Source organism: Danio aesculapii, chromosome 15 (assembly GCF_903798145.1).
Source record: "Danio aesculapii chromosome 15, fDanAes4.1, whole genome shotgun sequence".
NCBI lineage: Eukaryota > Metazoa > Chordata > Actinopteri > Cypriniformes > Danionidae > Danio > Danio aesculapii.
Window position 1 is genome coordinate 5,865,235 of NC_079449.1, and position 22,688 is coordinate 5,887,922.

The 22,688-nt window shown below is 36.3% G+C and overlaps 1 protein-coding gene across 2 annotated transcripts in view; it reads right to left on the reverse strand.

Moving 5' to 3' along the window:
- acsl3a (acyl-CoA synthetase long chain family member 3a) overlaps positions 1-21,979 on the reverse strand; it is a 91,603-nt gene extending 69,624 nt beyond the window's left edge. The window contains exons 1-4 of one of the 2 annotated variants that reach the window (XM_056473844.1): positions 21,684-21,977; positions 7,138-7,209; positions 6,125-6,482; positions 805-982 (exon numbers count right to left, since the gene is read on the reverse strand). In XM_056473844.1, the coding sequence (XP_056329819.1) occupies positions 805-982; positions 6,125-6,481 (535 nt within the window). In that variant the 5' untranslated portion in view covers position 6,482; positions 7,138-7,209; positions 21,684-21,977. Of the gene's footprint in view, positions 1-804; positions 983-6,124; positions 6,483-7,137; positions 7,210-21,683 lie in introns of both variants that reach the window. The other variant, XM_056473842.1, reaches the window with a different exon arrangement.
- Positions 21,980-22,688: the final 709 nt, after the last annotated feature.

A 22,688-nucleotide genomic window follows, 5' to 3' on the forward strand; every position in this document is an offset into this window, starting at 1 on the left:
TTTTGAAGAATGCTGGAAACCTGTAACCATTGACTTCCATAGTATTTATTTTTCTACTATGGAATTCAATGGTTACAGGCAAGGTGTGAATTACCTGAGGGTTTGGGGGGGATTGACCCCTAATTAAGGTTTGATCCCCCCTAAAGGACGTCAAAACAAGATGTATTGGGGGGGGGGACCCTTTGAATCTGAGAAAAAGTTCACTCTGATCTATATTTTGAATAATAAAGTTACTAATTAAAATAATAGATATTCATTTGACCACCCCCATAACGGTTCATAACATTGTGAATGCATAATCACGCCACTCAGTCTATGTGAGAAACACAGTCTAAAACCAGCAGATTTAGAGCACCGTAAGAGTTCAAAAGACTGATTTCTCAAAAAATAGGTGTTTGTTTCTACATAAAGCCTTAAAGTAAAGTCAAATTATATGCATAGTTTATAGAGTTTGACCTAACGTAAGCCGAAAATGGCTAATCAGGCCAGAATACACTAAATATCCCACAAAACACTAACCTAAATAAATTTTATTAGTAAATCAGATGTAATTTAAATAAATACATAAATTTGAAGCATGTATTACATAAACTAACATTACCGAAAAAGTTGACCCCCTTAATTGTACACATAAGTTACAGGTCTTTCAGCTTTTGTCAGAATATAAAGGTCTTTAACAGAATAAAGAAGTTTAGATCCACTTGAGCATAAGTGAATTTTCATTTTTTAATGGAACTATCCCTTTAAGAAAGCCAAGTAGGAGCCTAGGGTGTTTTATAAAGTGTGCATGAGTGTGTGACTCACATGGGAAGTTGTACATGAAGCAGGCCTGCGCTGCTATGATCCACTCGGCTCTTGTCTCACAGAAGATGGCGATGTTCTTCATTGGTTTCTGTCCCAGAGCAGCCAAACCGCTTCCAAAAGCATTCACTTCTTTAAAAACCTGCTCATATGTCATCCAGCGATACTCTCCCAGAATCACCTATAGAGACAAACACAAAGGGTTCCAACATGTTTATTTTTAGGCAATGGTAAGACCTGCATCTGTTTAGTCTTTTCATCAACGTTTTCTCTGCAATTGGACTTGATTTTACTTTGTTGTATAGTTCAACAGCTCCACCTATTGGTCATGATTAATTGAGAATCATATGTATTGAGAATTATATGTATTAAATATTATTATTATATAGATCATATTCTACATTTTAAAGCTATCTTTAATCTAATTTCCCTGCCCAAAAGTTCACTTATTTTTAAAGCCACAGCATAAATTACACCTTAAACTCTCTCTGACATGTATAAGTTCAGTGTAAAGGTTTAAACATCTTTTTTGTATGACAGTATGATTTTTGATCAAACTTTATAAGCTTCATTATTGTGATGTACATTTAAAAACAATGCAAAAACAATAACTTAACATACACTACCAGTCTAAAGCTTGCAGTCAGTTTTTTTTATTTAAGAAAATGATTCTGTTCATCAAGGCAGCATTTATTAAAAGTAAAACAAATTATTAAATTGTTTAATATTTATTACAATTTTAAATAACTGCTTTCTTATTGTAGTTTCAAATAAAATTATTACTCTAGTCATTATTGCTTTTATTACTATTACCATTAATAATAATAATAATAATAATCATAAAAAAAATAAAAAAAAAATAAATAATAATAATAATAATAATAATAATAATAATAATAATAATAATAATAATAATAATAATAATTATTATTATTATTATTATTATTAGAGTGATTTCTGAAGGATCATGTCACTCTGAAGCCTGGAGTAATGAAGCTGAAAAATCATCAATAAAAAATAAAAAAATTAAAAAATTAAAAAAAATCAATCACTGGAATAAATGATTAAATTAAATTATAAACTCTTTTGAACAGTTATTTTATAGTGTCATAACATTTCACATTTTTACAATTTGTACTGTAGTTTTGATTAAATAAATGCAGTCTTGGTGAGCAGGAGAAGCTTATTTTAAAACATTAAAAAATTTATATGACCCCAAATATTTGACCTGTAGTGTACATGACAGTATTTACATTAACAGAAATTTTAGTAACCATTTAATATCATTCATTCATTTTCTTTTCGGTATAGTCCCTTTATTAATCTGGGCTCACCACAGTGGAATGAACCACCAACTTATCCAGCATTTGTTTTATGCAGCGGATCTATCTATTCAACTAACTGATTCATTTTTAGATGTATATATGAAGTTTACATTTATTTATTTATTTTTCAGTTTACTTATATAATTTTAGAGTAAATAAAAATATTAAATTACAAAAATGTTTCAATATTGTTAATTTAAATTTAATTTATTTAATTTAATTTAATTATTGTTTAACTGCAATAATTAAATCAGTGTTTATAGACATCTATGTACTCATAAACCCTATATTGAGACCCTTTTATTCATTCATTCATTCATTCATTCATTTTCCTTTGGCTTAGTCCCTTTATTAATCAGGGGTTGCTAAAGCAGAATGAACAGTCAACATTTCCAGCATCTGTTTTACACAGCAGATGCCCTTCCAGCTGCAACCCAGTATTGGGAAACATCCATACACACTCATTCACACACATACACTACGGCCAATTTAGTTCATTCACTTCACCTATAGCACATGTGTTTGGACTGTGGGGGAAACTGGAGCACCCAGAGGAAACCCACACCAACACGGGGAGAACATGCAAACTCCACACAGAAATGCCAACTGACCCATGCCGGGACTCGAACCAGCGATTTTCTTGCTCTGAGGCGACAGCGCTAACCACTGAGCCAGTTTCTCCGTGATTATTTTAACAAGCAAAAAATGTCAAGTCATTTACAAATAATCTTCATGATACAAACAAAACAAAAAAAAGCAGTCGAAAAATTCAGAAGACACCGATACAAAATGCTCCCAATAAAGGAAATGCAAATGCAACTGAAGTGCTGATTATCAGATTTGTGTTTCAGATGTTACACTCATTGACAACTTTATTATGTCCAACTGTTTGTTAACGCAAATGTCTAATCAGCCAATCACATGGCAGCAACTCAATGCATTAAGTAATGTAGACATGGTCAAAACTATCTGCTGCAGTTCAAACTGAGCATCAGAATGAGGAAGAAAGGTGATTTAAGGGACTTTGAACGTGAAATGGTTGTTGGTGCCAGACAGGCTGGTCTGAGACTGCTAATCTACTGCGATTTTCACTCACAACCATCTCTAGGGTTTACAGAGAATGGCCCGAAAAAGATAAAATATCCAGTGAGCGGCAGTTCTTTAGGCGCAAATGCCTTGTTCATGCCAGAGGAGAATGGCCAGACTGGTTCCAGCTGATAGAAAGACAACTGTAACTCAAACAACCACTCTGCTGCGATTTCTGCTGCGACATTCGGATGGTAGGGTCAGAATTTGACGTCAACAGCATGAAAGCATGGATCCATCCTGCCTTGTATCAACAGTTCAGGCTGGTGGTGGTGGTGTAATGGTGTGTGGGATATTTTCTTGGCACACTTTAGGCCCATAAGAACCAATTGAGCCTCGTGTCAACGCCACAGCCTTTGTGACCACAGTGTACTCATCTTCTGATGGCTACTTCCAGCAGGATAATGCGCCATGTCAAAGCGTGAGTCATTTTAGACTTGTTTCTTGAACATGACAATGAGTTCACTGTACTCAAATGGCCTCCACAGTCACCAGAACTCAATCCAATAGAGCACCTTTGGGATGTGGTGGAACGGGAGATTCGCATCATGGATGTGCAGCTGACAAATCTGCAGCAACAGGTGTGATGCTATCATGTCAATACGGACCAATATCTCTGAGGAATATTTCCAGTATCTTGGCGAAAGGACGATGAGTGTACTTTGTAATACTTAAACAAAGAATAACCAGGATAGTGTAAGAATTAAAAGCACTCTTTTAAACAATGAAAGCACGAAATCAATAGAACAAGCAGAATCAAACACGCAGCATGTTGTTTGTAGTGTAAAATCAAGCGCTTCTCATTTTACACAACAGCAGCTCATGTTTGAAGGCTTTAGTTGAGTAACAGCAGAAACACAGGAGAATATTATTACTACATGAGCTGGACAAGAGGATTAACGTCAGACCTAAGAGATCATTCACTCACATGCTGCACGACTGATTTACAGGGTCATGATGAGGAAAACAAGATTTACTCTGAACTTGTGAAAGCGGAGTTTGATGTATAATGTACAGTAGACTCACATAAACTCCAGTATGATCCCACTTATTAGAACTAAACTTAGCCCATGTACTGTTCAAATTTACTAATCTTCAATTATGTAATGTAATGTGTATTTATACAGTATAGCGTATTTATTGTGTATGGTCATACACCTAAAGCACTTTACAATCATGAAGAGGGTGGCACTACTTCTTTACGAGAAGTTCCATGGGATTTTTTTTTTTTTTTTTTAAGATTTATTTTTGGCCATTTTGCCTTTATCAGATAGGACAGTATTTAGACAGGAAGCGAAGTTGGAGAGAGAGAGAGGGGGGTAGGGTAGGGAAATGTTGTCGAGCCGGGATTCGAACTCGCGATGCCCTGATGTGCTACTGCACCATATGTCGACGCGCTAACCACTAGGCTATTGCGCCGACAGTTCCATGGGATTTTTAATGACCACAGAGAGTCAGGACCTCAGTTTAACGTCTCATCCGAAAGATGATGCTCATTGGCATACCGGCATTGGCATTGGCTCAGTATAGTGTTCCCTTCACTATACTGGGGCATTAGGACTCACACAGACCGCAGGTTGAGCGCCCCCTGCTGGCCTCACTAACCCAACTTCCAACAGCAACCTAGTTTTCCCAAGTGGTCTCCCATCCAGGTACGAACCAGGCTCAGCCCTGTTTAGCTTCAGTGAGTAATCAGTCTTGGGCTGCAAAGTGATATGGCTGTGGCAGTGCGTTTTTAGAGCTACTTAGCCCTATATTGTAGTTTTGTTTATAACCAATCTGACTTTTTCATTTGTATATATTCTGTTTTTATCTTAAATACATCCTGATACACGCCACCGCCTTCAAGATACATTGCTTAAACCATTTGGGTGCACATGGGCTTCTAGATTGGTCCGATAGTCCTTGGCAGTGATTCTGATTGAACATTCCAAGTTGTGTCGTTATTTTAGTATATTCAAAACAGCACCACATGAAGTCTTGTTGCGTTCCAATTCTTATATCTGCACACAAGTATTGGGCCTAAGGAATGCCATGATATTGCAGCCCAAATCATCACTGATCCACCCTAATGCTTCTCTTTGGGCATGCAACAGTTTGGGTAATACGCTTTTTGGGGCTTCTCCTCACCGTAACTCTCCCGGATGTGGGGAAGACAGTAAAGGTGGATTAGAGAACAATACATGTTTCATATTGGCCACAGGCCAATATTTTATCTGCCGGCACCATTGAAACCGACATTTAGCAGTGGCATGACTGACCAAAGGTTTGGTTGTAGCTGCCCGGCCATGTACTGTATATTGATCTAGTGTTGTCACATTACTAGAATTTCGGTACCAATCGGTATTGAAATTTTAAAAACATCCATTTTTTTGCTAACATTTAGGCGCTGCTCAACAGAAATGACTGTGATAGGCTGTGAAGATCATCAGTTCACCGCATTTCATCACTGTTTACCGAGTGCAAACGTGGATACAGGGACACTGGAGCGTTTTAAGGCTGTGAAGATCATCAGTTCACCGCATTTCATCACTGTTTACCGAGTGCAAACGTGGATACAGGGACACTGGAGCGTTTTAAAGCCGTGAAGATCAGTCGATTCATCGGGAGTTCGTGCTTATGTCAGCTCATAGACAGTCCAGCTATTCTTCATGGCTTTAAAATGCTCCAGTGTCCCTGTATTTGTGTTCGCATTTGGTGAACAGTGGTGAAGTGTGGTGAACTGATGATCTTCACGACTAATCACAGTCATTTCTGTTGAGAAGCACTTGAATTTTATCGAATACCGAATTGGTACCGAAATTAAGTATTGTGATAACACTATATTGTAATCTGTGGAGCTTTAAACCCATGTGAGAGGCTTCTGCAGAGCTGAAGAGTGTCAGAACTGTGGACATAAAGCTCGTACACACCTTCTTGAAGACTTTTCCATCCTCCTGAGTCTCGTCCTCTTCGCTCAGCAACTCTCTGGTGCCCAGACAGTCACTGTTAGGAAAGTGGGAGACGGAGGACTCGAACACCTGATCCAGTGTGTTGATCCCGGGGTGCAGACACATCTCCAGCCCCCTCAGCGCCGCCACATCCCGGTAAGGTCCTGCAGGGTCTCCGCTCACTGAACGTGCCTTAAGCCTCCGCGAGCACTCCGACAGCGACTGAGACTCAGGTGATCTCAGCAACAGGTACGGCAGGTAGGAGATGAGGGAATACAGCCAAACCACCAGCCTGAAAACAAGCACCACGGCTGGACTCAAATCCTGCGTCAGCCTCATCCTGACAGAGGAAAGAGGAAGAAAGAGTTGTGATTAGAGGTTTGGTGAAATTCGAGTCCTGCTGGCACTCAAACCAGAGACTTCTATATATATATATAATATCTCTATATATCTATATATATATAATATCTCTATATCTCTCTCTCTCTATATATAATATCTATATATATCTATATCTATCTATATATATCTATATATATATATATATATATATATATATATATATATATATATATATATATATATATATATATATATATATATATATATATATCTGTATATATATATATATATATATATATATATATATATCTGTATATATATATATATATCTATATATATATATATATAATATCTATATATATATATCTATATATCTATACAGATATATATATACAGATATATATATACAGATATATATATACATATATATAATAAAAGATAAAAGATAAAGATATAAAATTTCAGACTTCAGTATACCTTCAGTATACCAGACTCCAGTATTGTTCCAATTCGTAGCATGTTAAAATAAGTTAACAGGATGTTTTGTTTACATTGAACACTTAAATACAATGAAGCAATACACAGAAATGAGTTATTTTTGTTTAAAAGCTTCAGCAATTGTCGCAGCAAGACAATCTGATACCGTCACATACCTAGTTGTGATGTCACTTCCTCCTCTTCTTTTGGCTCTTCTCCTGTGAGACGGTCAGCGAAGCCTCTTGACTCTGAACAAGAAAAGCGAGCAGTCAGTTTAACTGCATCAGAAAATTCCAGTGCAGATTATGGGAGATTATTTGGTAGATGAACGTTTCATAATCTTGGCGTACACCTTAACAAAGAAGCCTGGAGCCGTGAGAGGAAAGAGAGATTAGAAAGCGCTACAATCAGAGCAGTGGATCGACTGACTCTCAGACCAGATTTATGAACAAATCCAAAAAAGTGGGTAAAAGGTGACTGCAAACCAAGCGTGTGCAGGAGTTTTTTTAGAGTTTGGGTCAGGATTAATATTAACTAAAGCTAAAATCTTTTTTTATTTCTGAAAATAAGCATCAAGTAAAAAAAGACAGTCTAAACAAGGCAACATTTCACATGTTCATTCTGTTTAAGGTGCTAAAATTATTCATTCATTCACTCATTCATTTTCTTTTCAGTCCCTTTATTCATCAATCAGGGGTTGTCACGGTGGAATGAACCGCCAACTTATCCAACATTTGTTTTACACAGTGGATGACCTTCCAGCTGCAGCCCATTACTGGGAAACACCCATACACTCTCATTCATACACATACACTACGGCCAATTTAGCTTACCCAATTCAACTATATATTTATATGTCTTTGGAGCAAAATTACAAACATTAAAGTTGTATTCAAAATATTATAAACTATAAATATTAAATATTTTAATATGTCAGTGAGGCTGTGCGGTGGTGCAGTGGGTAGCGCTGTCGCCTCACAGTAAGAAGGTCACTGGTTCGTGTCTCGGCTTGGTCAATTGGCATTTCTGTGTCGAGTTTGCATGTTCTCCCCTTGTTCGCGTAGGTTTCCTCCGGGTGTTCCGGTTTCCCCCACAGTCCAAAGAATAAATAATTTAAAAAATAATAAATAAATAAATAAAAACAAATTAATAAAAATAAACTAAAAAATAAAAAAATATAAATATTAATAAGTAAATAGAATAAATATTAAAAATAATAATAAATAATTTTTTAAATTAAATTTAACAAATAAAACTTAAATAATTAAAATTAAATAAAAAAATAAACAAATAAATAAAAATAAATGAATAAACATAAAATAAATAAATAATATTTAAATAATTATTATCTTTCAAATATAAATAAATAATAAATAAATAAAAGATAAAAAAGTTAAAAATTAAAATACATAAAAAAATTAACTAACTAAAAAAAATAAAAAAATAAATAAATAAAATAATAATAAAAAATAAAAAAATTACAATAAATTAAATAAATAAATAATAAGTATAAAACAATAAATGAATAAATAAAAATATTTAATTTAAATAAAAAAAGTTCAAAAACATGTGGTATAGGTACATTGGGTAAGCTAAATAGTTCGTTGCGTATGTGTAGGAATGAGGGAGTATCGATGTTTCCCAGTGATGGGTTGCAGCTGGAAGGGCATCTGCTTTTTAAAACATATGCTGGACAAGTTGGCGGTTCATTCTGCTGGGGCGACCCCTGATTAATAAAGGGACTAAGCCAAAAAGAAAATGAATGAATGAATAATTAGTTTAAAAGTGACTGGTATTTGAATGTTGCTGTCATACTGACAGACACATGGGTTGTTGCTAGGAGGAATGCAGCTGCAACTAGAAATTACCAAGAACTATTTATATTATTTATTAAATGACCCATTCATTGCATTTTATTTAAACCCACCCCTACCTCAACCCTAAACCCTAAACCCAACCCTTACAGTTTTGTAAAAACAGTAATAATACAGAGTATTATTCATTCATTCATTTTCCTTCAGCTTAGTCCCTTTATTCATCAGGGGTCGCCACAGCGGAATGAATCGCCAACCACACTCATACACTATACGGCCAATTTAGTTTATCCAGTTCACCTACAGCGCATGTGTTTTGACTGTGGGGGAAACCGGAGCACCCAGAGGAAACACATGCCAAAACGAGGAGAACATGCAAACTCCATACAGAAATGCCAACTGACCCAGCCGGGACTCAAACCAGCATCCTTCTTGCTGTGAGTCGACAGTGCTAACCACCGAGCCACCGTGTCACCCAGAAAATTATTCATATTATTTATTAAATTACCCATTAAATTGTATTTTATTAATCCCTAACCCTACCGAAAACTCATAGTAATGTAGAAACAGTAGGCCTAATTATTGTTGCACAATAATTGTATTTTTGTAATAATACAAGTAATGATCATTAACTTCAGATTGCAAATGTCTCCCTTCTACTTTACGAATCTTGTTCCTTTGCTTGTTGTTAGGACACATTGTTAGAATACTCATCAGCCAATCAGAATCAAGCATTCAGTAGTCCCCCATAGTAAGCATTAATAAGAGCATGACAATGTGTTTCATCTCAATTCTGTCTATTGTTGCATCTCAATGCATCTTCTAGAAAGCCAAAACAAAAGCAAGAGTATTTCAGTCTGAGAATCAGCATATGTGAAAGTAGATCAAATATTCAGAAACGATTCGAGTGGTTTCGTGCACTGAATCAGACCCGCAGAAGCTGTTCCTGCAGATGTCATGTATTATTCACTCTCATCATTGTATGGAAGGCCAAGTTCATCTATTCAGCCACAAATATCTCTCTCATCCATTCTCAAGAACTCATGAATAACTCAAAGCGTGACGGACTATGATTCTCCAACTCTTTGCTCTGTTCATTTTTTTTGCATAGAAGTTTGAGCTCATTTACTCACTGTAATGTCATTCAAACCTCATGTTGTTTTATTTCGTCCTCAGATGTTCCCAAGCTTCTGATATCCACACAATGAAAGTGGATGATGATTCATTTTACTATCATGCTTTAAATACGCAGATAAGCTAAATTAGACATTAATTCTCAACAGTTTTCATTTATAAAAATGGTGCCCTTATGCAAGTTCATATTTCTGTTTCTCTTTCATAGAAAAATCAGTTTTTAAAAGTAATTTTGTTACTATATGGTAAAATATGTCACATTAAAATAAAATTTATATATCTTCCAAAGTGTTTTTTTCAAATAAAACAGATAAATTAGAGTGTTGACTAAAACATTTTCCAGGGATAAAATGAGCATGCTGCTGAATCTTAAATAATAAATAATTTATTAATAATAAAGTGTAAAAATAGTTTTGTATGCATCCCTTTTTTAAACAAATATTGGGAATAATTTTTTGTGTGTTTTTAAAAGACTTTATTTAAGGATCACAGTGCAGCTCACAAATACTTAATATAATACTTTATAAATAAATAAGTAAATAAATAATAAAAAATAGTTTATTTTTGATTAAGATGAATTGATTAATTAATTAAAAATAATAAAATAAATAAAAATATAAAATAAATAAACAAAATATAATTGAAAAAAATATATATATTTAAAAAAATACATAAATTAAATAAAATAAATTAAATAAATCCAAATTAAAAATAATAAACAAATAAAAAAATCAATCAATCAAACACTATAAAAAATTATGATAATAATAATGTAAAAATTTAACAATTAAAAATTTCAAAATAAAAAAATAATAAACAATAATGTATGTATGTATGTATGTATGTATGTATGTATGTATGTGTATATGTGTGTATATATATATATATATATATATATATATATATATATATATATATATATATATATATATATATATATATATATACACACACATATATATACATATACACACACACACACACAATAAAAAAGAAATAAATTAAAAATGTAAAAAAAATAAGAAATAAATAATACAAAATAAATTAATAAATAAAACTAAGTCGTAATTACTTTTTCCTTAATTATACAATTGTTAAACAAAGGTTTATATAATTAAACAGGACACGTTCTACAAATTAAAGTTGCATTACACTTTCATTGTTTTGGTGCTGGAAAACTTTGCATCTCTTGTTCATATATCTACAGATCAGCCACATATTATTAATCCAATTTAAGAAACGTGGAGGTTCTGTACAATTTGTACTGTCCAGTTCTGCGGCTAAGAAAAAATAATGAGATTGGAATAAAATGCCTGCAAAAATCTCGATGTCAGCTTCCCTCTCTCTTTTCTCACACTCTCCATCTTTTTCTGGGCTGTCACAGCTGACTTAGTGTAGAAAGGCCAGAGTTATTCAGCCTTAAGTCTGAACATTCTGAACCGACACATATGAGCATTGCACAACAGAATAAGCTTAATACTGTGGCTCTGAAACAAAGTGTCTGACCATTATGACGTAAAAATGATTTGACGTGACAAATCTGAAATCGCTGCCATTCATTAGCATGTGTGTGTGTGTGTGGAGAGAGAGAGAGGCGAGATCTGCTTCCTCTTTCAAATGAAAGAATCTTTGTTTTATTCCGCCAGCACTCATATGGAGCAGAAGAAGAGGTCGAGCGAGAGAAAAACAGAGAGAGAGAGAGAGAGAGAGAGAGTTGCCATTGTGTCATGTTCAGTAATGTCTGCTTTACTGTGCGTCTTTATGAGCATCTGTGTGTTTTCTGCAGTGTCTGACGGTATGTGGATGCAGATGTTTGTAGCGAGTGGGGGGTGGGGGGGGCAATAGCTGTGAGAGTGGAATGAGGCCGGTTTGAGTATCATAATTAATACCTTAATATGTGAAATAAAAAATAATATCTTTTTAACATTTATTTATTGTTTAAAATGCAAATTCAATTAGATCCACTTTATTTGGTAAACAAAGCGAGTCTCTCATATAATATATCTACTAAAAGACAGAAAATATTACTGTACAAACTGTATTGTAAATAAATCATATGAATATTTTTATATTAGTCAATAATATTACTGCAATTAATTAAAAACTGAATAAATACAGATTTACACACATTTACTCAAGTAAACAAACAGAATTAATGATGGGCTGAAAATCTGCGGAAATCTGCACGCGCAGATTCCATGTGGGCCTACGGATGACGTACTACTTCTGGCGAGATTCTGCAGTGCGCATCCCATGCATGCTTCGCTATCCCATGATGCACTGCGAGAGAATTCATGAATGGGCTGAAGCGCTACAACTGATGCAGGTAGGGCACGTGACCATGGCGGATGTGGTACGTCCGAATTCCATTCATACTTCTTACATTCATACTGTATAGAAGCGTAATTTTTTTTTCACAATATTTATTCATTAAACCCAGCTGTAGATTGTTTGTACTACGTTTCATTTCATACAGGCTCTTTGTTAACCTTTCGTATTTTAGGTCTTGTATTAAAAAAATTGTGTGTTCGTTGCCATTGTGATATAGCTGGACCAATGAAATCGAGCCACAGACATGAGTCACCGCTGCGGGGTGGGGTTTTAGCGTAGGGGGCGTGGTTTGCGCTTAACTGGTTTTGGAAAAATAAATAAATAAATAAAAATCATGCTGTATAGAAATAAAAATCACGTACTTTTCTAACGGCCGAGTAGTAGGTTTAAATTCAAATGCAGCACCCGCTGAGAAGTAAGCAGTTTCAGACACAGCCAAAGAGAGGGCGGGACATAGAGTAGCCTCTACCCTTACCTAGGGCCAGTACATAGGGCTGTGCAATTAATCGAAAATTCGGTTTCGATTTTGGCTTCTAACGATTATGAAAAAAACTTAATCAAGATAAATGATTACTGCATCATACACCGCCCCCTTGCCAGTTGTACACATTTGTACCTCTGCAAAGCTCAATTTCATGTGAAAACGACTAAAAGCATGTACTGTAATTTAATGTTTGCAGCACGGGATGCGCATCATTCACTGATGTACACTCGAATCATTCATGCTTTTAAAAGAGCGAATGAGACCGCATGCTGTATTGTGTGTGCGCGCTTAGCCTCATAGACAAGCAGAGCACACACATCTAAAGTCATCTCAATGTGAGCACTTTAATGGTCAAAAAGGTGTCAAAATGCAGTGTTTAGTGATTATTCATATTAACCCTCATTTGTGTAATAAACAAACGAGTCGAGAATCAAAAGACATGGGAAAGAGAAACCATATCTGAACCGCATGCTCTTAAAGTGACAGCACGCAATATTCCTGCTGCCCACTGTTTTTATCATTAATCAAACAACTAGAGGAGAAAATCCCTCACTGCTCTCGACTGAAGGACTTTTGTAGCTATAATTAAAGTTCCTTCTTACAGTGAAGATGCTTAAAGCACAGTTTGTTTCATATTTTTATTCTATTGTATTTATTTCCCTCTTATTATTATTATTAGCCCACCTGAATTACTAGCGACCCTTTTCCTCCAATTTCTGTTTGATGGAAAGAGGAGTTTTTTAACCCATTTCTAAACATAATGGTTTTAATAACTGGTTTCTTTTATCTTTGGCATTATGACAGCACATAATATTTTACTAGATATTTTTCAAAATACAAGCATTTAGATTAAAGGGTGATTCAAAGGCTTAACTAGGGTAATTAGGCAAGTGACTGTATAACAGTAGTTTCTTCTGCAGACAGTCAAAAACAAATATTGCTTTGACAGTTTTGTACAGTAAATAGGCTCACATATTACCGGTCAGAGATTTCTGAATGTACACTCTCAGAAATAAAGGTATGTGAGCTGTCATTGGGGTGGTACCTTTTCAAGAGGTACAAATTTGTACCTCAAGGGTACATATTAGTACCTAAAAAGTACAAAAGTGTTCCTCTTCAAATTTTTAGGTAATAATATATACATTTGAGGTACCAATATGGACCCTTTAAGTACAAATGTTTACCTATTGAAAAGGTACCACCCCAGTTTTATCCTGTGCCCCTTCGTTTTTTACAAGCCAATCTGAAGCGCGAGCTGTTTTGCTTTCTTGCTTGCGCGAGCCGCGCATCTATATCTGAAATAACAAACGTCTTGAGCTGATGACAATAACATGCGCTTGATTATTGATGTGCTTTTGAAACCGATCCTGTCAGACACTGACAAACGCGAGAGTGACTCGTTAAAAAAAAAATGAGAAGCCGGAAAAAAGGAGTACATTATTTTTTCAGCAAACGTGAACAAACTGCCATGTTTAACTATTATCATCACCTTTTGGACTATTATGAACTCAGAATGATGGAATTACCATCTAACAGAGGCTACATGTGCTGCTGAAGATTACAGACACAGATGAGAGGTTTACAATGCCTGTTGTGTTGTTTTTGAACCTAAATAAGGACTAAATGTACGTTGTGTGTAGTTCTTCTGTAGTTGGTATTATATCAGAGACTGTAAGGGTCTGTATGTGCTCATATATGTTACATTTATTTTATTTTTTTTATATAATTGATCATTGGTCATTGATCTGCAGTTATAATCAACTCATGTTCATAGAAAAGTTAGCAATAAACATTTCTACACAAGTATTTATGTGTATAAAGCATCTGTTTTGTGAGAAGTGCTCATTTGAAATGTGAGCGACCTGTACAGCTTTACTGTAAACATTTTCTCGAGCGAAAATGGCGTCGACTGAAACTTTCTGTCATACACCACGCCGACCAAAAGGGTACCCTTGGTAGTGGAAATGCAAGCCTGATAAAGGTGACCCGTACCGACCCGAACTGTACAAGTCAGTGGAAACGAGCCATAAAGAATAAAAGGTTTAAAACCCCTTAAGGGAGAATACATTTAGTTTAGAAAAATTTAATGAAGGCGGCACGATGGCTCAGTGGGTAGCATGATCGCCTCACAGCAAGAAGGTCGCTGGTTTGAGCTCTGGCTGGGTCAGTTGGCATTTCTGTGTGGAGTTTGCATGTTCTCCCCGTGTTTCCTCTAGGTGCTCCGGTTTCCCCCACAGTCCAAAGACATGCGCTATAGGCGAATTGAATATACTAAATTGGCCATAGTGCATGTGTATGAATGCAAAAATGTGTGAGTGTTTCCCAGCGCTGGGTTGCAGCTGGAAGGGCATCCGCTGTGTAAAACATAAGTTGGATAAGTTGGCGGTTAATTCCACTGTGGCGACCCCCTGATCAATAAAGGGACTAAGTTGAAGGAAACTGAATGACATTTAATGAATACATTTTCATGTGCACACTCATTGAAGAATGTAGTGGCTTTCATATAATGCAATTAAAATCTGAATGGAGCAAAAATAGCTTCATCCTTCATTCAAAATGGGTATCACTTTCTATTTGATTTTGAGTTTAAATTAGAGCAACACCATTTTCATGTCATTCGATCTTCATGAAACCCTTCATTAAAGCTATTACCCAAACATAAAACACAAGCATAACTCGGGCAATTGAGATCTGACTGACATGGTTGTTATGGCAACAGTTCATTCACTGAAACATTCGCACTGGAAGTGTCAGCAAACCATCTGTGAAGGCCAGGAGGAGGAAGAGACTGACAGGAAAAAACGAGAACAGAACAGAACCGGAGTGTACTGTAAATTAAACTGTACATGATCCATCGATAAGAATGCGGTAAAGCATAAAAACATGAATGGACTTATTAATGCAAAAGCAGAATTATGACGCAAGTTTGCCGCTTATTGACATAAATACCTGCCACAGCTCAATCTCGTGACCTCTTCCTCTCCCACCCTAAAGTCCAGCAGAACACATCCAGCACAAAAGCGCCTCTGTGTGCCATTGCTAATCATAATTTGATTTCTTATTAAAGTAGTGTGCGAGATTCTCTCTCTCTCTGGAAGGAAGGAATGGGGAAATAAACAACCACAAATCTGAAAAGTCTCTTAAAGGGGACATACTGTAAGCAAGCATTTGCAAGTATATTAATAAGGTGTGTGATCACCTTGTAACAAAATGGTTCTAAAGTGTCAACAACAAGCTATGCTTTTGCTCTAGAAAATAAAAATAATGTGACGTTTACATGCACGCCTGAATCATGTGATGTCTACCCTTTTCGAATTAAAAATGTGTAATCATTTAATTGTCCATGTGTCAATTCAAATACAAAATCTGATTATTTTTGGAAAACAAACGCAGAATTTTTGAATCATATTTCTGTCTCTTCACTGAAAGCTTATTCACCCTTAAAGAGATCCAAAAAACGATTTCATGAATTAGGTGTCTTTTAAAAAGACACAACCAGTTTATACAATAAACAGATTGTATATCGATGATACACTTACCGGTCACTTTATTAGGTACACCTTACTAGTACTGGGTTGGACCTCCTTTTGCCTTCAGAACTGCCTTAATCCTTTGTGGCATAGATTCAACAAGGTACTGGAAATATTCCTTAGAGATTTTGGTCAATATTGACATGATATCATCACGCAGTTGCTGCAGATTTGTCTGCTGCACATCCATGATGCGAATCTCCCGTTACACAACATCCCAAAGGTGCTCTATTGGTTTGAGATCTGGTGACCGTGGAGGACATTTGAGTACAGTGAACTCACTGTCATGTTTAAGAAACCAGTCTGAAATGATTTGCGATTTATGACATGGTGCATTATACTGCTATTAGAAGATGGGTAAACTGTGGTCATAAAGGGATGGACATGGTCAGCAACAATACTCATGTAGGCTGTGGCGTTGACACGATGCTCAATTGGTGCTAATGGGCCCAAAGTGTGTCAAGAATATATCCCCCACACCATTACACCACCACCACCAGCCTGAACCATTGATACAAGGCAGGATGGATCCATGCTTTCATGTTGATGACATGTAGATTTTTTTTCAATTTTCTATTGTCTAATTTTGGTGAGCCTGTGTGAATTGTAGCCTCAGTTTCCTGTTCTTAGCTGACAGGAGTGGCACCCGGTGTGGTCTTCTGCTGCTGTAGCCCATCTGCCTCAAGGTTGGACATGTTGTGTGTTCAGAGATGCTCTTCTACAGACCTCGGTTGTAACGAGTCGTTATTTGAGTTACTGTTGCCTTTCTATCAGCTGGAGCCAGTCTGGCCATTCTCCTCTGACCTCTGGCATCAACAAGGCATTTGCGCACACCGAACTGCCGCTCACTGGATATTTTCTATTTTTCAGACCATTCTCTGTAAACCCTAGAGATGGTTGTGCATGAAAATCCCAGTAGATCAGCAGTTTATGAAATACTTAGACCAGCCCGTCTGGCACCAACAACCATGCCACGTTCAAAGTCACTTAAATCACCTTTCTTCCTCATTCTGATGCTCAGTTTGAACTGCAGCAGATCGTCTTGACCATGTCTACATGTCTAAACACATTGAGTTGCTGCCATGTGATTGGCTGATTTGAAATTTGCATTAACGAGCAGTTGGACAGGTGTATCAAATAAAGTAGCCAGTTAGTGTATATTGATATTTGATCAGCAAACAATGCATTAATAATGCATATAAAATTGGAAATGGAAGCTCAAGCAAGCTTTGCATATTTTAGGTTTTATCTTTGTGTTCCGAACATTAACAAGTATTTTCGAAAAATGATTAAAATAATAATTTTTAAAAGTTTAACTTACATTATTTTCATTACATAAAAAGTGACTGGTTCTCTTCAGAACACTTGGATATGGATTCATATTTCTTTTAAAACTTTTTTCAAAAGGATTTTAAAGTAAGTTTAAGATACTTGAACTCCTCCACTTGGGGTTAGGACTTTCCTCCAACCTGGAGATGGCAAACCACCTTTTTCCGGTGAAGCACCTGGCCTCGGACTTGTAGGTGCTGAATCTCATCCCAGCCGCATCAGACACGGCAACAAACTGCCCTAGTGCATGCTGAAGGTCCATGTTCGATGAAGCCAACAGAACAACATCGTCTGTGAATAACAGAGATGAGATCCTGTGGTCATGGGTCCTGGGGTTTTATTTATGAGTGAGGGAAGGATGGAACGTGAGATTGACAGGCGGATTGGTGCAGCGGCAGCAGTTATGTGGTTGATATACCGGTTCATTGTGGTAAAGAAGGAGCTGAGCCGAAAGCCAAAGCTCTCGATTTACTGGTCAATCTACATTCCTACTCTCACCTATGGTCAAGAGCTTTGGGTCATGACTGAAAGTACAAGATCTCGGAAACAAGCAACCGAATTGAGTTCCCTTCGCAGGGTGGCAGGGCGCACACTTATAGATAGGGTGAGGAGCTCTGACACCCGCGAGGAGCTCGGAGTAGAGCCGCTGATCCTCCACATCCAGAGAAATCAGCTGAGGTGGCTCGGGCGTCTGTTTCGGATACCTCCTGGAAGCCTACCTAGGGAGGTGTTCCAGGCATGTCCCACCAGGAGGACACCTTGGGGAAAACCCAGGACACGCTGGAGGGACTATGTCTCTCGGCTGGCCTGGGAACACCTCGGGATCCCCCGGAGGAGCTGGAGGAAGTGTCTGGGAAGAGAGAAGTCTGAGGTTTTCTCCTAAGACTGCTGACCCAGCGCACGACCCAGCCCCGGAAAAGCGGATGAAAATGAATGAATGAATTTACCTAATTAGAAATATCTTTATTTATTTGGTTCTAATACTACTTATTTTCTAATATAAAACTGTTCAGCAAACGTAAACAATATACGTCAGAACATAGATGCTCACGAACACAAATCGTGTTTACTTGAAAAGTAACCATAGCAACCATTGGCGACTCCAGTGCTTTTAGTTTCAACAAAATGTAAGATCTTAATTAATTATCTCATGGTTATAGGTTTAGATATCAAAACTATATCCCTAAAATACTTTGGGGTTGTTTGAAATGTGTCTTAATTTAAGCTAACAGCTCTAGAAGCCTCTGAGAAAGGTTTCCCATCATCCAAATTCCTCCACAAAATGAATAAACAGAATTTCCAGTGCCTTTAGTTTCAACAAAACCCAAGATTTTAATTATTTATCTCATGGTTATAGGTTTAGATATCAAAACTACATCACTAAAATAGTTTAGGATTGTTTTAAATGTCTTTCATAGAAGTTACCAGCTCTGGAAGTCTCTGAGGAAGGTTCCTCATCCTCCATATTGCTCCACAATATGAATAAACAGAAATTCCAGCGCCTTCAGTTTCAACAAAATGTACGATTTTAATTAGGCTATTCATCTTGTTATAGGTTTAGATATCAAAACTATATCACTAAAATAGTTTGGGATTGTTTTAAACGTCCTGTAATATAAGCTAACAGATCTGGAAGACTCTGAGAACGATTCCTCATCCTACATATTCCTCCACAAAATGAATAAATTGAAATTTCAGCACTTTCAGTTTCAACAAAACCTAGGATTTTAATTATTTATCTCATGGTTATAGGTTTAGATATAACTAAACAGTTTGGTATTGTTTTAAATGTATCCTAAAATAAAATGTAAAATTTTAATTACTCAACTCATTGTTATAGGTTCAGATATCAAAACTATATCACTAAAATAGTTTGGGATTGTTTTAAATGTGTCCTGATACAAGTTAACAGCTTTAGAAGCCTCTGAGAAAGGTTCCTCATCCCCCATATTCCTCCACAAAATGAATAAACAGAAATTCCAGCGTCTTCAGTTTCAACAAAATGTAAGATTTTAATTATCTCATGGTTATAGGTTTAGATATCAAAACTATATCACTAAAACAGTTTGGGATTGTTTTAAACATATCTTAATATAAGCTAACAGATCTAGAAGCCTCTGAGAAAGGTTCCCCATCCTCCATATTCCTTCACAAATTAAATAAATAGAAATTCCAGCACTTTCAGTTTCAACAAAATGTAGGATTTTAATTATTTATCTCATGGTTATAGGTTTAGATAGCACTAAAACAGTTTGGGATTGTTTTAAACGTACCTTAATACAAACTAACCACTCTAGAGGTCTCTGAGAAAGGATAAACAGAATTTCCAGCGCCTTCAGTTTCAACAAAACCCAGGATTTTAATTATTTATCTCATGGTTATAGGTTAAGATATCAAAACTACATCACTAAAATAGTTTAGGACTGTTTTAAATGTCTTTCATAGAAGTTACCAGCTCTGGAAGTCTTTGAGGAAGGTTCCTCATCCTCCATATTCCTCCACAAAATGAATAAACAGAAATTCCAGCGCCTTCAGTTTCAACAAAACCCAGGATTTTAATTATTTATCTCATGGTTATAGGTTAAGATATCAAAACTACATCACTAAAATAGTTTAGGACTGTTTTAAATGTCTTTCATAGAAGTTACCAGCTCTGGAAGTCTCTGAGGAAGGTTCCTCATCCTCCATATTCCTCCACAATATGAATAAACAGAAATTACAGCGCCTTCAGTTTCAACAAAATGTAAGATTTTAATTAGGCTATTCATCTTGTCGTATGTTTAGATATCAAAACTATATCCCTAAAATAGTTTGGGATTGTTTTAAACGTGTTGTAATATAAGCAAACAGATTTGGAAGTCTCTGAGAACGATTCCTCAACCTCAATATTCCAGCACAAAACGCCACAACGCCTTCAGTTTCAACAAAACCCAGGATTTTAATTCACGGTTAAACGTTTAGATATCACTAAAACAGTTTGGGATTGTTTTAAATGTATCATAATATAAAATGTAAAACTTTGATTACTTATCGTTATAGGTTTAGATATCAAAACTATATCACTAAAATAGTTTGGGATTGTTTTAAATGTGTGTTGACATAAGCTAACAGATCTCGAGGCCTCTGAGAAAAGTTCTCCATCCTCCAAATTCCTCCACAAAATGAATAAACAGAAATTCCAGCACTTTCAGTTTCAACAAAATGTAGGATTTTAATTATTTATCACATGGTTATAGGTTTAGATACCGTAAATACTTTGGGATTGTTTTTAACGACTACTAATATAAGCTAACCGCTCTGGAAGCCTATGAGAAAGGTTCTTCATCCTACATATTCCTCCACAAATGAATAAACAGAAATTCCAATGCTTTCAATTTCAACAAAAGGTAAGATTGTAATTAGACTTTTCATCTCGTCAAAGGTTTAGATATCAAAACTATATCACTAAAATAGTTTGGCATTGTTTTTAACGTCTTTCAGTAGGCTAACAGATCTGGATTGAGGTAAAGTTGGTTTTATATTCGCACATTCTGAATTTCTCCTTAACTAAAGTTAACTTAATATATCTTAAAATGAATAAATCTTTGCTAATTCTAAATAGGGAAATCATCTGATCATAGTACATTGTTCACAGTCAAATAAATAGTGCTAATGTTGTTTTCAAGTCATACTTAGATGAGATTTCAGACCCAATATTCAAAGTACCATGGTAAACAATACAGGGACCATGTCACAAGTTGTCACTGAACGAATGTGTGAATATAAAACCAACTTTACCTCAATCAGATCTGGAAGCCTCTGAGAAAGGTTCCTCATCCTCCATATTCCTCCACAAAATGAATACACAGAAATTCTAGCACTTTAAGTCTCAAGAAAACGTAAGATTTTAAAAAATGATTCATCTCATCGTTATAAGTTTACATCAAACTCTATCACTAAAATAGTTTGGCATTGTTTTAAACTTCTCGTTGACAGTAAGCTAACAGATCAGGAAGCCTCTGAGAAAGGTCCATATTCCTCCACAAAATGAATGAATGGATGGATATTCATTTAATAAACAGTAACTCTGTTTAAAGTCACCGAACAAACCGCAGACTGACCTTAATTCGTCTCTGGAGACAGGAATCGGAAGTTTAACACACCTATTCACCTGTGGAGTCCGGCGGAGTATGCAATGTAAACACTGCTCGCGGCGCGGTGGTTTGTATGCGCGTGGGTGTGCAGCGCGCGCTGTGATTGGACTCTCCGCGGTGGCGCGTGCACGGGTCCGGTGCGTGATGTCACGGTAGCCGTAGCCGTAGCTTGGGGTCACTGCCGGTCGGTCGGTTCGTCGTGAGCAAGCTTGTCACACCATATAGTTTGTTTTCAGTCTTCCATTCGAGCGCGCGCCCAAAGCCGTCTTTAGCCTACGCAAAACCTGTTAAACTTGCACAATTGCATTTTTAGCATTTTCTTTAACCGTTTTGGCCGTTGTGTCTTATAAAAGCTGGCTATCAGGTTTCCTGTTTATCAGCAGCCCTACACGGAATCTATGAGCGCTGAAATACATTGATTTATTTGTCACATCATTGAGTCTGTTTATTTACTTATGTCGATATGTGTAAATACATATTTATTCATTTTTAAGTAATATTATTATCTAATATGGGCGACACGGTGGCTGAGTGGTTGGTACTGTACCTCACAGTAAGAAGGTTGCTGGTTCGAGTCCGGACTGGGTCAGTTGGCATTTCTGTGAGGAGTTTGCATGTTCTCCCCTTGTTGGCGTGGGTTTCCTCCGGGTGCTCCGGTTTCCCCCACTGTCCAAACACATGCACTATAGGTGGATTGAATAAGCTAAATTGGCTGAAGTGTATGTGTGTGAACGCAAGCATGTATAGATGTTTCCCAGTGATGGGTTGCAGCTGAAAGGGCATCTGCTGCGTAAAACATATGCTGGATAAGTTGGCGGTTCATTCCGCTGTGGCGACCCCAGATTTATAAAGGTACTAAGCCGAAAAGAAAATGAACAATTTATGAAATGAATACATGAGACTTGCTTTGTTTACCAAACAAGTGGATCTAATTGAATTTGCATTGTAAACGTAATATATATGCATATATAT